At 40.2% G+C, this 13,133-nt stretch overlaps 2 protein-coding genes across 2 annotated transcripts; both read right to left on the bottom strand.

Moving 5' to 3' along the window:
- Positions 1-2,363: 2,363 nt before the first annotated feature.
- Positions 2,364-4,978, bottom strand: arl4d (ADP-ribosylation factor-like 4D). Its single transcript, XM_030773676.1, has 2 exons — positions 4,859-4,978; positions 2,364-3,715 (listed from the first exon to the last, which is right to left on the bottom strand). The coding sequence occupies exon 2, from the start codon at positions 3,579-3,581 to the stop codon at positions 2,979-2,981; it is 603 nt and encodes a 200-aa protein (XP_030629536.1). The 5' UTR covers positions 3,582-3,715; positions 4,859-4,978; the 3' UTR covers positions 2,364-2,978.
- Positions 4,979-8,056: 3,078 nt separating this feature from the next.
- On the bottom strand, positions 8,057-13,108 carry tmem106a (transmembrane protein 106A). Its single transcript, XM_030773932.1, has 8 exons — positions 12,959-13,108; positions 11,256-11,442; positions 10,847-10,910; positions 10,224-10,377; positions 9,666-9,806; positions 9,425-9,468; positions 9,196-9,249; positions 8,057-8,543 (listed from the first exon to the last, which is right to left on the bottom strand). Exons 2-8 carry the CDS (start codon positions 11,422-11,424, stop codon positions 8,429-8,431), a joined length of 741 nt encoding a protein of 246 aa, XP_030629792.1. The 5' UTR covers positions 11,425-11,442; positions 12,959-13,108; the 3' UTR covers positions 8,057-8,428.
- Between the last annotated feature and the right edge of the window lie 25 nt (positions 13,109-13,133).

The following is a 13,133-nucleotide window of genomic DNA, read 5'->3' as shown; positions in this document are numbered from 1 at the left end:
TTCTATTGCAGTGATGGTCACCCAAAATTCATCTAGTGCAGTTCTCTCTGTAGATCTTTTATATACCCAAATAAAAATGACTGCCAGTTGAGTGTAATTACCTTTCCAGTGAACTCCACTGAATTGGTTCACCAGTAACAACCTGAAAAATTATGCGAAGATCAGTTTCCAATCTGACAACTCGTTTCTGTTCAAACAAACTACACGTAGTCTAATTCAGTGACTTACGCTCCAATAACGGCCTTTAAATTCAAACTTTTGAATGTTGTCATGAATAATCCAACCCAACATGAAGGCAAAACAATTCTCTGATCACCAGTATCTGCAGCTCTGTTTCATTAAAGTAGTACAGAAGAGAATATGTGGGTGGAACCACTCTCAGATATAGAAATTACTCAATGCTGCTGCACTGCAGAGGAGAGAGACGACTCACACTTATTTACAATGTAGGATAATCCTGCCACATCTTAATTAGCCAGCTGTGCAGGGGTCCTCAGCTCTTATCCTGTGTTTTTCAGATAACTGCAAGCTATTGTTCCCAAACCTTACATTCCCATTTGGTTTCCATATCAGAACTCACCTACAGACCTGTTATCAGAGAGAGAGAGAGCGAGAGAGCGAGAGCGAGCCAAAGGCCTCAAAGACAGATTAGAGTTTTGAGGCATTGACAAAGGGCAGGGATATAGACTCCAGTGATCAATTAAATCATTAGTGTTTAAGGTTAGACGTTGGTGTCCCTTTCTGTCTGAGGCTGATGTGTATTGTCTATTGATTGTCATGGTGACATCCACTCCTGTTAGCTGGGAAGCTATGGGACAGCCTCGTGATGCTCTATTTTTATTCAGATCAATTGCGCGTCTCTCAGTTTATTTGGTATTGAGAGTAAAATGATATGGAAACTTTTTGTTCAATATTTCACTGGTGATAAGAGAATAGATGCATAACCTTGACTGAACAAAGGGCACTGCAGTATTTATGTCCCTCTACATGTAGCTGTGTACTATTTGAGGAATATTAAACAGCAGTCATACTTGGCGGTTTGCTAGTCACAAACAGAACCAGAATGCTATTAGAAAGTCACAAGTCCAAAATATACTCTAGCGTTACGCACATAATTCCCCAAAAGATGACCTCGACAAATCGTTCTTCCGACATATTTTACGCCTCGGTTTTGGGTTCACCCAGGGAAAAAAAAAAAAAAAATCGAATTAGCAATGAATCCAATCAGAGCTTAACCAGCTGAAAGTTGAAATGAAAGTAAATGGATTTTGTGTGTGTCTGCGGGGGTGTGTGTGTGTGAGTGTGTGGGTGTGCGGGGGTGGGGTTGAGGGACAGTCCTTGACCCATTTGCTGAAGCAGCAGTGAGGTAATATCAGTGCAGCAGCAGAAGAGAGGCACAAGAGATAGCAGTCACATCTCCATCAAAAAAAAAAAAAAAAAAAAAAAAAAAAAAAGGTACATTCCCTGCCGCATGTGCCAGACACTATGGTTTTACTTCATCATTCACGTGCAGGGACTAATTTTATACGTGTATCTGTCTTTTATGTGTGACTACTTGATGTATGTAATGTATTCAATATTACAGCTCTTGTACGGCCATGCACTTAAACACAATCTTTCATATCCTGGATCTACTGGCATACACGGCGTTTGTTTCTGATTAGGAAAAGTACAGTTAAAACAAAAAATAAAACGAATAAATCAATCAGCGGGCATCTTTTGCATCTTGAAAGCTATGAGTCTTGTTTTTTTGAGTATTGACAGTTTAAAATTGACACTAAGGATTAATTTCTATGTAAGCAATTTATTTATTTATTTATTTTTCACAATACTTCATACCATACAGAAGTGGTCAATCAGACAAGGCCCGTTCGGAGCCGACGCATTTGCTTCGACGCTTTCTCCGGCCGGCACTGAATATGCATTGCATCCATAAATAGTTTTGCGGTTGCCGTTTCAGTGCGGTTATGTTTCAGCACCCCCCGGGGCTGAACTGTTTTGTGGAGGTAATCCAATACACATTACGTATACTAAACAGAATAAGACTCCCAGCTGAATGGTGTCCATTAGCAAGCTGTAAAAAAAAAAATAACTTAAGAGTGAACAAAATAATTCTGCATTTCTGCAGTTTCGTATCTAAGTGTGACAATAAGCAGTGAAAAAGCATCATCAAACAGCGGTACGCTGGCCCTACTTCACCATAAAGAGAGGTTTTTAAAAACGATGTCTATAAATGCTGGTGAGGTCTTTGTAAGACCCTTTTTTTTTTAAAGGTGATTTTTAAGCATAAAGCACATTTCATTGCAAAATAACTGTGCGCGGTCTATAAATTCATTGCTTGTGTCAAAGTGATCTATAATTTATTCAATCCCGGCATTACAAAAACTATTTACAGAATGTAAAAAAAAAAAAAAAAACGACCAGTTTTCCAACTGAAACTTAACTTTAGTGTCGCGGTATATTCAGCTTCATACACATTAATCACACGCCTACCAAAACATATATGTTTACAGGGCCTTTTATGTTTCCCGCAGTGATTATCATTCTAACGTAACTGGAAAATGTATCTTTGTGACGAGCTTTAATGGGGGGAGGGGGGGAGGGATCGATTTGTTGCAAAGCTACAATCTTCAATTCAGCCAAATTTGCTTTAGGGAACAAAAGGGGGGGGGGAGAGAAGACGTAGATCTTCATTGGCTTTGAACTCTGTTGATACTACTGCTTATCGCACAGCTATCACATATCCCTCGAACACACAAATGGCAGCTGCACAGAAAAATACTAGGTAAAGAGGAGAAAAAAAAAAAAAAAGCAGTTCAATACTGGGTGACACATAAAGGGTCAAATCCATTTTCTCCTGACCCCCTGGGCCATCTGGAACAGTTCCTTTGTCCAGGGATTTGCCGCAAAAAAATCCTCTGACGATAAAGGGAATTTTTGCAGAGGTTCACAAACGAGACGACCGCGTCCGGTGCCGCTCATCTCTTCTTCTTGCTGTGTTTCACCATCTTCTTCCTCTTGAGGATCATTTCGTACAGTTTCTCCAGGCCTTGCTGAAGGCCTTGACCGTCTACTGCGGAGCAGCCTTGAACGTGGTGCAGGGTGGAGGCGCTCAGTTCGTGTACGGCCAAAACCTTCTCCACCTCCGTTACGGCCATCGCCTCCGCTAAGTCCTGCTTGTTTGCCAGCACAAGCACCGGTACGCCCTGGTTCTCCGAGGTGCGGGTGATTTTGTGGAGCTCCACCTTGGCTTCCTCCATCCGCTCCGTCTCGGTGGAGTCAACCACAAAGACCATGCCATCGGTGCGGCGGGTGTAGGACTTCCACAGGGGACGTAGCTTCTCCTGACCGCCTACATCCCACACCTGGAAAGCGATGGCACGGCTGTTTCCCACGGCAACCTTGATCTTTTCCGTGTTGAAGCCCTTGGTCGGGATAGTCTTAACAAACTCCTTCAGCTTGAGTCTGTAGAGCAGAGAAGTTTTTCCGGACGAGTCCAGGCCTATAACCACCACGTGCAAAGACTGGAAGTTGGGCAGGAAGGGAGTGTTGGGAGCAATCTCTGTCAACTGATTTCCCATGGCAGCTAGATTCTCTCACCCTCTTGTGAGAAGCAGTAGACTCCTCTTAGTTGTTTTATGTGTTTGGCATTTGCCCTTACTTCAAAGATACCGGAGGCAGACAGAGAGGAGACAGGGCTGGGGTCACAGCGAACCTAAACAAGGCACAAACACAACATTTGCAATCACAGATCATCTTAAATGTACATACATATTTACAATTCGATTCAATTTTTCATTTGTTAACAAGAACAGCAGTACGATGGCACTTAAAGTAGCCATTACTCTAAAACCAAAGGAGAAGAATTTTTTCAACCATCCAAAAGTAACTGACAATTTATCCGTTCCACCGAGAGGGCATCGTAATATCAGGACCGTAATCCTTTATTTAACTGGAGTTTCAGCTCCTTTGAGCACAAGATCAGCAAACCTATAATTTCGGAGACTAAAATAGCCCCTAGTGATTACTAGGTCCACGTGTAGCGGGTGAATATCGCCCATTTTGTAGAGCTGACGTAAACCTCTATTTTATTTCATTATTATACACAAGTCAACTTAAAGTTAAAAAATTAACTGACCAATTATTCTTGTTTTAGTACAGACTCCTCCATGCCAGCTAAACTAGATTCCCGTACACAACCTAGCCCTAATTGGTTGTCTGCCTGCTCTTGGTGCCTCGTTGCTGTGACTAATCCTCTTAAGAGGGCTCAATCGCAATGAATTTCTTGAACTAGTAAATAGATATGAAGTTCTACATGCTATCTACGGAACATTTTAGACAGATATTGATGTGTCACGGCGCAGCGATGCAACAGACTCTCCAACTGATATGTGGATTGCTTGGGCTACACAGACTACCGTTGCTTCGCAAACGATTTGCTCTGGTAAAGTGCCGTGAAATACAACAACATATCCCTGCATCTCACTACCTGCGGTACATATAACGTTCCTATATCTAGACTTGAATGGCATTATTTAAAAAAATATCTCAGCGGGAATTGCTAGGATATAATGTTTCAGTGGGTAAATTAAAGAATGAACAGAGACGAAACCATATGCCAAGTTACGATATAATCTTCTAAGAATTCAAGAATTTTTATAACACAATTTTAAAACAGTCGAATACATACGTGTGCTTCACAAAATCAGAGGATGCAATGTGAACGTTTAACGCTGAAAAACAACACTCGCATTGTTTGACTAACCGTAATCACAACTCCGACTGAATAAAATCTGCAATGGGCTATATATGTTTGTATAATCAGTTCTTCAACTTCACGCATCACCAATTTACTTACCAAACAGGGCTTTAACTCGTTTAGTACTGAAGCAGCATCTTCCATGGAGGTAAAGCAAACATCTACTTGTGCTTGTCCGTGCCAAAACAACCTTTTCACCGCATACAGCAGACTCCCACATCCAACCTCCTCAAAAGAGGCATTGAAGTGAATACAGGTCGCGCAAGCACTGAAACAACAACCTTGCCAGTGATGTCGTCAACATGACTCTCCCCTCATTCAACTCCCTCTAGTGGTTAATTTTGGTCATATCAGAAAAGTTTAGTTCAAGCACTGAAAATGAAGACTTCTCAAATAGCACCCTCACGCGGCGTTTATTTAAAGTAAACCATCCATTACAATCCTTGAAAATTCTTAATTTTAGTTGAAGTATAGAACGGAAACAAGCCAAAATTCCGTCTGGGGCATGTTTTAACGAGCTCTTATTTATTTTCAAAAATATTAGCACTCAAATGTGACAACAACCACATGTAATAGTTGTAAAAAACAGTTAATAATCAATTGAAATCGTAAGAGCCATATTAATTATTATTTCGGAGAGATACTGTAATCAACAAAAAGAAAATGTCAGTTAGTGTTTAACCCTCAGGGGAAATGAATTTGAAAGAAAAAAAAACAATTGTGCTAACGCAGGTCCTTATCAAATGTTAATTTCATTGGCGCCATCGTGAGTTGCTCCGGTGCGAGGCATCCTCTGTCTGGTGAATGGACAGTACTTCTTTAAAACCTAGCAACATTTCGATATTTATTGTTAAACAATGACAACGATAAAATTGAGGCCATGGCCATGGCTTTTCAGAACGACTTCATGACGCTTGGAGTGGTATTCTGTCATCATAGATTGTGGACACTTGGATACTTGTTCTTTGTTTGAGCGTGAAGTTGCTAAGGAAACCCGAGTGCGGACACAGCGGTCAATAAGGGCACCTCAGGCACGCTCAGAGTGCGCTGTCAGTTATACACAGGTAAGTTGTTTTTCTGCGCAACTTCTATTTAAAACACAACCCTTGTTAACTTCTCATTTCAAATATACCCCCAAAGCCTACTTTTAACAGAGTTTTAAACATTGTTAACTAATTTATCTAAATATTTCTATGTGATTATAATGTTGCAAAAGCCCGTTAACAGGTGTCAGTCCGGCCTATATTTGGCCGTTATTTTAGCTCTCTTGTAACTCTAACAGTGTTTGATGGTAAGCAGCTGAGAAATCAGTTCAGAGATTTTTTATGGCATGACAAAAGGAGGCTCTTCAGCATTCGCTCTTGAGTTTCATTAATCTGGAAATGAAGAGGCTCGTGTTTCGCTGTAATGACAGAGCCACAGAAATCCGTCTCCCTACAGGCCGCGCGCAGTGTAGTGTAAGATGTCAGCCATGCACTGGGAGGCCCGTCGTCGGCAGGCTGTGATGGATCGGAAGATGTCCATGAAAGCAAAGCAGGTTAGACTAGCAGTGTTTCCTCTTGTGTATTCAGAGCGTGGAATTCAGACGATGTCTACAATGAATAAACTGATAAATAAGTGTTATTGTAAAAACAGCCTGCGTTAGGGTATTGAAGTCTGGTTGCAGTCACTCTGAAGCCAAGCTATGGTCAATACTGTCTGAATTTGGATTTTGGGAGCGTACAGATTATCTGTGTTTACTCAGGGAAAAGATTAATTTGCATTCTCTTTCGAGTTGTATTTCTTCATCATCAGTGGTTGAGAGTACTATGTGTACCAACCAAACCTGTTTCAGTTGGAAGCAATCTCATGGTACGCTTTCCAAAGCACTAGAGGTTACTGTATTATAAGTTTAGAGAAGCAGTTGCTCAATAAACAGATGATTTGTTGTTAAAATGTGTTTTACTGTGGGCCATGGTCTCTGAGCAAGATCCTGCTTGACCCTGAAATGTGAAATGCACTCATAAAAACGCAAATTAGTCCAAGGCTAAAGGGCTTGTCGGTGTGACGAGCCTAAAACAGCTGAAGTTCTGCCGAAGTTTGCTGGTGGTTTTGTACTCTCCTCTTCTGCTCTCACAGGGACAAGTTCGGGAGCAAAACACCACCATGAGGGTTCAGTCTGAGATGACTATACAAGCTCCCAGGCCTGTGCTGCCTGTCGAGTCAGCAGGTAAAAGACCTTTAAACCACTCCATTCGCTCGTGGCAAAAGGGTGACGTCCAACTTTTGACGCATGATGTTTGTAACGGTCACGGCGTGATTCAGACATGATTTATAATATTCCTCTTCAAAGCTGGTCACCCTTTAATGGGGGAACAAATTTATTCAAACATTTATCTGGAATGAGGCCTTGATTGGTTTTCTTCATAATGTTCCCAAGGAAGTTTGCTACAGCTTGGCAGCGTTCCCAGTACTTTCAGTCAGTCATAATCCAGCATTCCCAGACTACGAAAGCCAACACATCAAATATGAATTGGCAGCAGAAGTACTTAATTCTGACATTCAACTCCCGCCCTCCTGACATGAAAACAATCCATCTTGAAAATGTCAGAGTTTCTGAGTGTATTCTAAATTACTCTGCTCTCTCTCTCTCACAAATTTTCCTCTCTCATGATCCTGTTTTTTTTCCTAAAGCGGTAAGCGAGCAGGCCCAGCACCAGCGAGAGCCTGCCAGCGACTGGCACTACAGCGCCAAGATTGAGAACAGATTCACAGTGAGTGTCTCGTCGCCTTGTGGGGTTTTTAGAGCCATGTCAAAAAAAAAAATCAACCCTGGTTTGTCATTCGTGTAAGTGTGTGTGTTTGTGTGTCTGTGAGTGTGTGTGTGTGTGTGTGTGTTGGGTGAGGGCGGATTTACTTTTGCTTTATAACATGGTTCAGAAGTGTTCCCCTATTGTCTAGGTATGAGATGAAGATGGGGTGGTCTTCTCTTTCTGTGTAAACATAGTTGTTTGTTTTGTTGAAGTCCATACAGTACTCTCAACAGTGGTGATGACCAAAGCAGCAAGTCCGAGCGCGGAGACATGCCTTCACTCAGCGACGCCGCTTATCCAAAAACAACAAATAAAAAAAGGATTTAAAAACGAACTAAAAAAAAATGCATGTACTTTTTATTAGTACACTTCATCACCGAGAAACTGTACGAGTGAAATCCCACCACTTTCACTGACAGCATGTCTCTCTCCCCCCCCCTTCTTTCTCTCTCTCTCTCTCTCTCTCCTTCTTCAAGCATTAGAAATTGAAAATATCCTTCTTTTCTCTATGGTACGTTTATTGTAATGTGCAAGATTTTAAGAATAATTAACAAAAAAATTTACAAATATCAGTGTAAACAACAGATATTTGACTTCACAGTATTGCCTCTCAGACCTTCACACAAACAAATAAAGTCAAATCAGAGTACTCGCAGGAGAACTGTAAATGATAAAATGCTGATTGATGCTAACAAAGGTATTTTATATTGTAAACATTAAAATGTCCCTTTTAAAGCAGATTTTATGTATTTGAAGGACTACTTTGTGTGTGTGCGCGCACACACACACACACACATGAACATACACACACACACACAGATTCATTCACACTCAGGTAATGTCTTCATCCCATACATACATTTTAAAAAGTGGTCAGTTAATTAGGCCCCATGGAGTGTGGGATCGTAGTATTTGACCCACACTCAATATACTCATATGTGTCCGTAGACAGCTGCTCCGAATGAGAGAGATAATCCACTTTCACTGTCATTCTGCGGAAGACAGAAAAAGGAAACATTTTACATGATATTGCCTGAGAATGTGAAATAAACACAGCTGTTTAATCAACAAACAACTTGCATAAGCAAAATTTATGCTCTGCTGCCTTTTTTTTTTTTAAATTTTGACCCCCCCCTTTTTTTTTTTTTTTTTTGACACCCGTCTGGACCTTTGAGCCCTTTTTGACAGGAATGATCTTTTCCAAATGGCAGTGCTCTGCTCCCAGTTACACTGTAACCTTTACAGCCCCTGACATAGCTTTTACTGCATAAGCCTTCCATTAGGTGGTCATATGACTCGATTTTGTTTTCCTACATCTCAAACCATAACATAAAAAAAAAAACATTTTAAAATATAAAACTTGACAGCAGCTGTTCAGCATGCCTGACTGCACTTCACAACAGTATGGTGTTACGCAGTATGGGTTTGTTTGTTTTTTTCTTTTTAAACTATTACAAGATTACAACATCATCAAACGAGGGAAAAAACCTGTTTCGAACACATGTGACAGTGTAAAAAAAGGTTTTCCTTTGTTGAAATGATGGTAGTCTTTCATGATTTCACAGCGAAGATAAGAGGGAAATTATTTGAAATCATTGCTGGTAGATGCTGATAAGCCTTGTCGAAACACAAGTTCATACTCACTGGAGATGGAAGAACAAGGTGTGGATTCTGATGGCACTGGACTTGCAGTAATTACTGTGAGGGATGAGATTTTTAGTTGGGGTTTTTTTTTTTCTCGTCATAAAATCTGTCTTTCTAGATATGTTTAAGGTATTTCTAGGATAAATTCACTCAAACTTGATTTTTATCATTTTTTATTTTCAACTACTTCAAGGAGTTCATCCACTGATCAAAATGCAACGTGACTTACTTCAGACCTCTGTCGTCGATAACAATTTCAGTGTTAACACTGACCTAGAAAAGAAAAATGTTGAGTGGGTTACTGGTTGTTCATAAAACTGTTTGTGTTTGTTTGTTTGTTTTATATTTGTTTTGAACTGTTGAGACGTTTTACTGAACTCTCCCAAATGTTTTAATCCTATCGTCTCAAAAAAAAAAAAAAAAAAATAACATCATTCATCTGTTTGGTCCAGTGATGAGGGTTCCCTTACGGTTCTCTGTGTCAGGGGAGGAATCGTCGTCACGTTGGCAAGCTTGGTCTTGCCAACCACGGTTTCATATATCAGCACCTGTAGTTCCAGGTCATGAATTGTGACGGCCACAAAATTTTGATTGCTGATGTTCACGTTGTTCTGCACGATGGAAAGACAGCATATTTTTAGTGAGGAAGACAGGTGGGGGTTAACATCAACACTAAGGTGTTGTCTTTTTAACTCCACAACTTAGGGACATTTTTTTTTTTTTGCAGTACTTCCATCAGGTAATTCTTTTTTTTTTTTATATGAACACTTCTACTACAGTAAAAAAAGTGAACAGTGCAAACACTTTTCCATCTCTGTACATTTAACAACAACTTCAAAACATGGAGAACGCTAACTCAAAAAATAGGACCAAAAAAGGAAATAAAACACTAAAACTAAGTACTGAAGCACTAAAAATAATGAACTTCTTGATGTAAAAATAATGTATTTCCACTCAGCGCCTATCGCTAGTGACGGACCAAATGAAGCAGCGGTGCCCGTCAAACCGCGGTAATAACGTGCATTCACCTTGATGGTCATTTCAACAGTGTCCGGCGTGAAATAGACCAGAGCAGACTGAAAAGCTATGGGTGACATGACGATGCTCCGCGGGAAGAGGAAGAACAGGACCAAGGAGGAAAACAGGAGGCAGAGCACCACTGATATACATACGTACAGCTTACTGAAAGAAGAATAAAAAAACAAAACAACACGTACAGTAATATGCCACACACTATCCGGAACATAACAACAGAAACACAGAGGATTAAACCCAGAGGACAAGCATGACACTATATATAAACTGGTGTTTACTCACTAAACTTAGAAGACACGAGTATATTTATCACTCACAAGAAGACTCACATGTCATACACTGATTCACTATCAATGTAACTGTCTCATTAATTTGACTTAGATTCATAAAAAAAAAATATATATATATATGTATTGCATGTCTTTATCTATGTGTTCATCTCAAAAAAGGGAAAAATCATACATCAGACATATATTTGTTTGTCTGTTTGTTTGTTTATCTGTTTGTTTTTGATAACATCCAACCATTTTAGCAATGCAGAAACTGGATCTGGCGGACCCCGGTACAAACAGAAGATTGGTATCAAAGTGGACTGCGATGACCCGGTCCCACTTACGTGCGCGCTGGTTTCAGTCTTTGGTCACTACAGGGGATGACAGCCACCAGTTGGTTCTCCTGACCTATAACACGACGCAGAATTAACGAGATCTCCGAGACAATCCAGCCAACGAATGACTACAATACTAAAATCTCCCTCAGTTCATTTTTTATAACACACAGAAACAACCCCCCCCCCCCCCCCCCCACTTACAAAGACACTTCATGTTTACATGTTACGACCAAACCATAACTGACTGAAAGACTAATCTAATCCATAATGGACAGGAGGACGCTCTCCCGACAGATCACGCTTTCAGTTTCCCTAGTAACAGATTTCAGATTACGGTTGTGTGGTGCAAGCAGTGCGAATGTGTTTAAACCGAAGCCAAAGACCGGACACAAACGTAGCTTGGCTGGAGACCTACCTCGTGGTATGCGTCCTATTCCCTGACAGGTAGGACAGGAATCCCACGGTCCGTCAGCATTGATACTGCCATAATCCAGCCACCTGGACATTCTGCTTTTGCTTCTGTCTTTGATGATGTGGGCTCTTTCGTCCTCCTTGGATGAAGAGCCCTGTCCTAATGTGACCATATCTTAATGCCTTCCAGACTGTAAAAAGTATACATACAGATTAGAAAAAAAGAAAAAAAAACAGTACATGAATCAACATTTTGTTTTTTTTTAGTGGTTCATCCGTGTAAGTAAATAAATAAATACATGTTACAGACACTCACATTACTTGAAATTTGCCTATCAAGCCCCTACTAAAAAAAAAAAAAATTATGCCATGAACAATGGTCTAGGGCAAATTCCAGAGGAGTTATGACCCATAAAAGTAGCTGGTAAAGTGATACTGTCCTTAGTTACAGTGTCTTGAAGATGTTTCCATTTCTTGCATTGATTTTGCAGTTTTCTGACGGGGAGATGGTGTTTACTCAAAAAGATAAGGCTCGGTACATGGAGAAATGATCTGTTTCAACTTTACACGCTGTGGCAATTGAATATTTTGTCTCTCTTAGGGGTTTTTTTTTATTTATTTTTTTTCAGCTCAGTTGTTTGATCGACTGATCTGTGGATATAAAAGTCGATAACTCTGGCTCATAAAAGAACCACATAAAGATCACATGCGAGTCAGAACTTTGACTGCCATGTGATTTCAACTGCTCTATTATCACATACCCATTGACGGCTCTTTGGGTTTTCACTGTTATTTAGTCCCATCCATTTCAACTGAATTTTTCAAAAAGGCTTAATGTTTTTTTAAACATTTCGCCTATTCTAATCATCTCCAACTGTAATGTAAACTGAGTCTCAAAATGTAATCCTCTGAACGCATTTCCAATGATCTGTTTTTAACCAACAGAAGCCACTGCGGTAACTCACTTCCACTTCAGGTGCTTGAAATGAGTGTTCCTGAACATTTTAGTATTTACCTCTCGTGATCAAAGGCCTTGACGTTCGTATGGCTTCACAATGTTTTCAAATCCAAGGTCCTTCAGAACATTAGGCCTAGTCTGTTTATAAAACGTTTATTACACGAAGAAATGACCCTGTATTCAGCTAATTGTGCTGATCACGGTTTGGCCTACAAATGTTGATCACATTTTTTAAAAAGTGTAGGCAAATGGTTAAATCAAGATCGGATTCCTTCCACAGTGTGAATTTGGTAGTATTAGCCTATCTGTTTTCACAAAATGTTGCTTATTCCCGAACTTTTGGATCAAGAGTTAAGTCCTGCTCTAGTGAAATTATGCTCTAGTAAAATGACGCTATGTTCGGAACTTGCAGCTCTGTTTAAAAGAAATGTTGAGGTTTTTGTAATTTTAGAAAACACTACTTAAATGAGTTCTTTGAGGCCATCGCCTATTCTATCAGCGCGACTCCCAGACTAATGCGCAATTCTTGGTCCCACCAGATCCTGAAGTAGGTACAGTGACAATGCAGTGATTAATTTCGATCACGATGAAGTGAGACAGATTCATTTTCCTTGCTTCTTTTTACAGTGCTTTCAATGACATTCATATGGCTAACAATACTGGTTCAGCGACCCTCATATGAAAAATCGCCTGCGTAAATTGGATCTCATCGTTATGCGGTAAACTGTGAACTAAGTTAGCCTACTCACCTCCAGTGCAAACATCTGGACTTCACGGCTTGACTGTATTTCGAACTGTGTGACATTAAAGTCAGTTTCTTATGAGTATTTCTGATGGTCACAGCCAGATAAACAGACGTGTCTTCATCTAAAGAAAAGCATTGGTACAATGTATGTCAGCCCACTTCCTTGTTTTTCAAGAGAC

This window comes from Chanos chanos, chromosome 5, assembly GCF_902362185.1.
Source record: "Chanos chanos chromosome 5, fChaCha1.1, whole genome shotgun sequence".
NCBI classification, from domain to species: domain Eukaryota; kingdom Metazoa; phylum Chordata; class Actinopteri; order Gonorynchiformes; family Chanidae; genus Chanos; species Chanos chanos.
The sequence above is the reverse complement of the archived record's forward strand: the minus strand, read 5'-3'. Positions and strand labels throughout refer to the sequence as shown.